A 1,309-nucleotide genomic window follows, 5' to 3' on the forward strand; every position below is an offset into this window, starting at 1 on the left:
AAGAACATTAAATACTTTCAAACGGTAATACACATTACTAATTCATTATGACTCATTACCTATGAAATTCAAATATTTATAAGTACCTGTGATGAATAAAACATTCTATATCTAACGTTGTTTTGAATAAAACAGAATTTTCAGGACAATTAGTTTTATTCAGAATAGATATATAGTAAATATTTTCATCATAAGAAATCTATAAATTATAACATTAGTAAAACAATAATAAAGTAATACTTTGGATCATACAATTGATAGAATGTAACTTTTAAAGATCGATAACAGAAGAAAAGTTGCGTTAATTATGTCATAAATATTTTGGAGCAAGAGCGTTGCTAGAGAACTATTCATCCTTTGTACGATGTTCTTGTGCAGCAGTAGTAGTTCTTCTGGACTGAGCTACGACACCAGTTGGCACATCCTCCGAATCCTTTTCCAGGATAGGAAGTCTGGAAGGGGAATCCTGGAACCATGTCTGGGTAATGATCTGGGTTGTAAGTGGTACTGCTTACACCAGTTGCTTTCCACATTAGTTACTCCAATAGAGACTGCTCCTCCTACACTCAAAACATCATCAACGTTCTCCAAAACACCCGAGGCTCCAATTGCTCCACCACTAACTGAGTGAAGTTGACTTCCTCCTCCTACGCCAGTGCCAACAACTGTATCAGTTCCTCCAACGTGACTGGTTCCGGCTACAGGGGTACCTCCAACATTTACAGTTCCACTGTGGCCAGTACCTCCAACAGTGCTTGCACTGCCTGAGTAACCTGTTTCCCCTACAGCAACACCTTCAAGCTGGCTTCCTCCTCCAACTGCCTGATTTGTTTCGCTGACAAATCCTGTAGCTTCAGCAATACCTGTGGTTACAGTATGACTAGATCCGCTAGCGACACCTGCTGCTCCAACAACACCTGTACTTAAATCATAACCAGCTCCACTAACCACCCCACTGTTTCCTACAACACCTGTTCCTATATCAATGACTAGACCCTCCAACAGTAGCAGTAGTTCCAGTCACACCTGTGGTTACAGTATGACTAGATCCACTGGCTGCCCCAACCACCTCCAATTGCTCCACCACTGACAGAGTGAAGTTGACTTCCTGTTCCTACGCCGGTACCAACAACTGTATTAGTTCCTCCAACGTGACCAGTTCCAGCTGAAGGGCTATCACCAATATTTACAGTTCCACTCTGACCGATACCTGTAACACTGCTTGTGTAACCTGTTTCCCCCTACAACACCACCTCCAAGCTGACTTGCTCCTCCAACTGCCTGATTTGTTTCTCCGACAAGACCTGTA

General features: G+C 42.2%; 1 protein-coding gene across 1 annotated transcript in view; it reads right to left on the reverse strand.

The window, feature by feature from the left end:
• Positions 1 to 402: 402 nt before the first annotated feature.
• Positions 403 to 1,309, reverse strand: part of LOC137622559 (uncharacterized) — a 1,476-nt gene continuing 569 nt past the window's right edge. Inside the window, exons 2-3 of the mRNA XM_068353163.1 lie at positions 1,191 to 1,304; positions 403 to 971 (exon numbers count right to left, since the gene is read on the reverse strand). Of these exons, the coding sequence (XP_068209264.1) occupies positions 403 to 971; positions 1,191 to 1,304 (683 nt within the window). The remainder of the gene's footprint in view (positions 972 to 1,190; positions 1,305 to 1,309) is intronic.

This window comes from Palaemon carinicauda, chromosome 29 (genome assembly GCF_036898095.1).
Source record: "Palaemon carinicauda isolate YSFRI2023 chromosome 29, ASM3689809v2, whole genome shotgun sequence".
Lineage (NCBI taxonomy): Eukaryota > Metazoa > Arthropoda > Malacostraca > Decapoda > Palaemonidae > Palaemon > Palaemon carinicauda.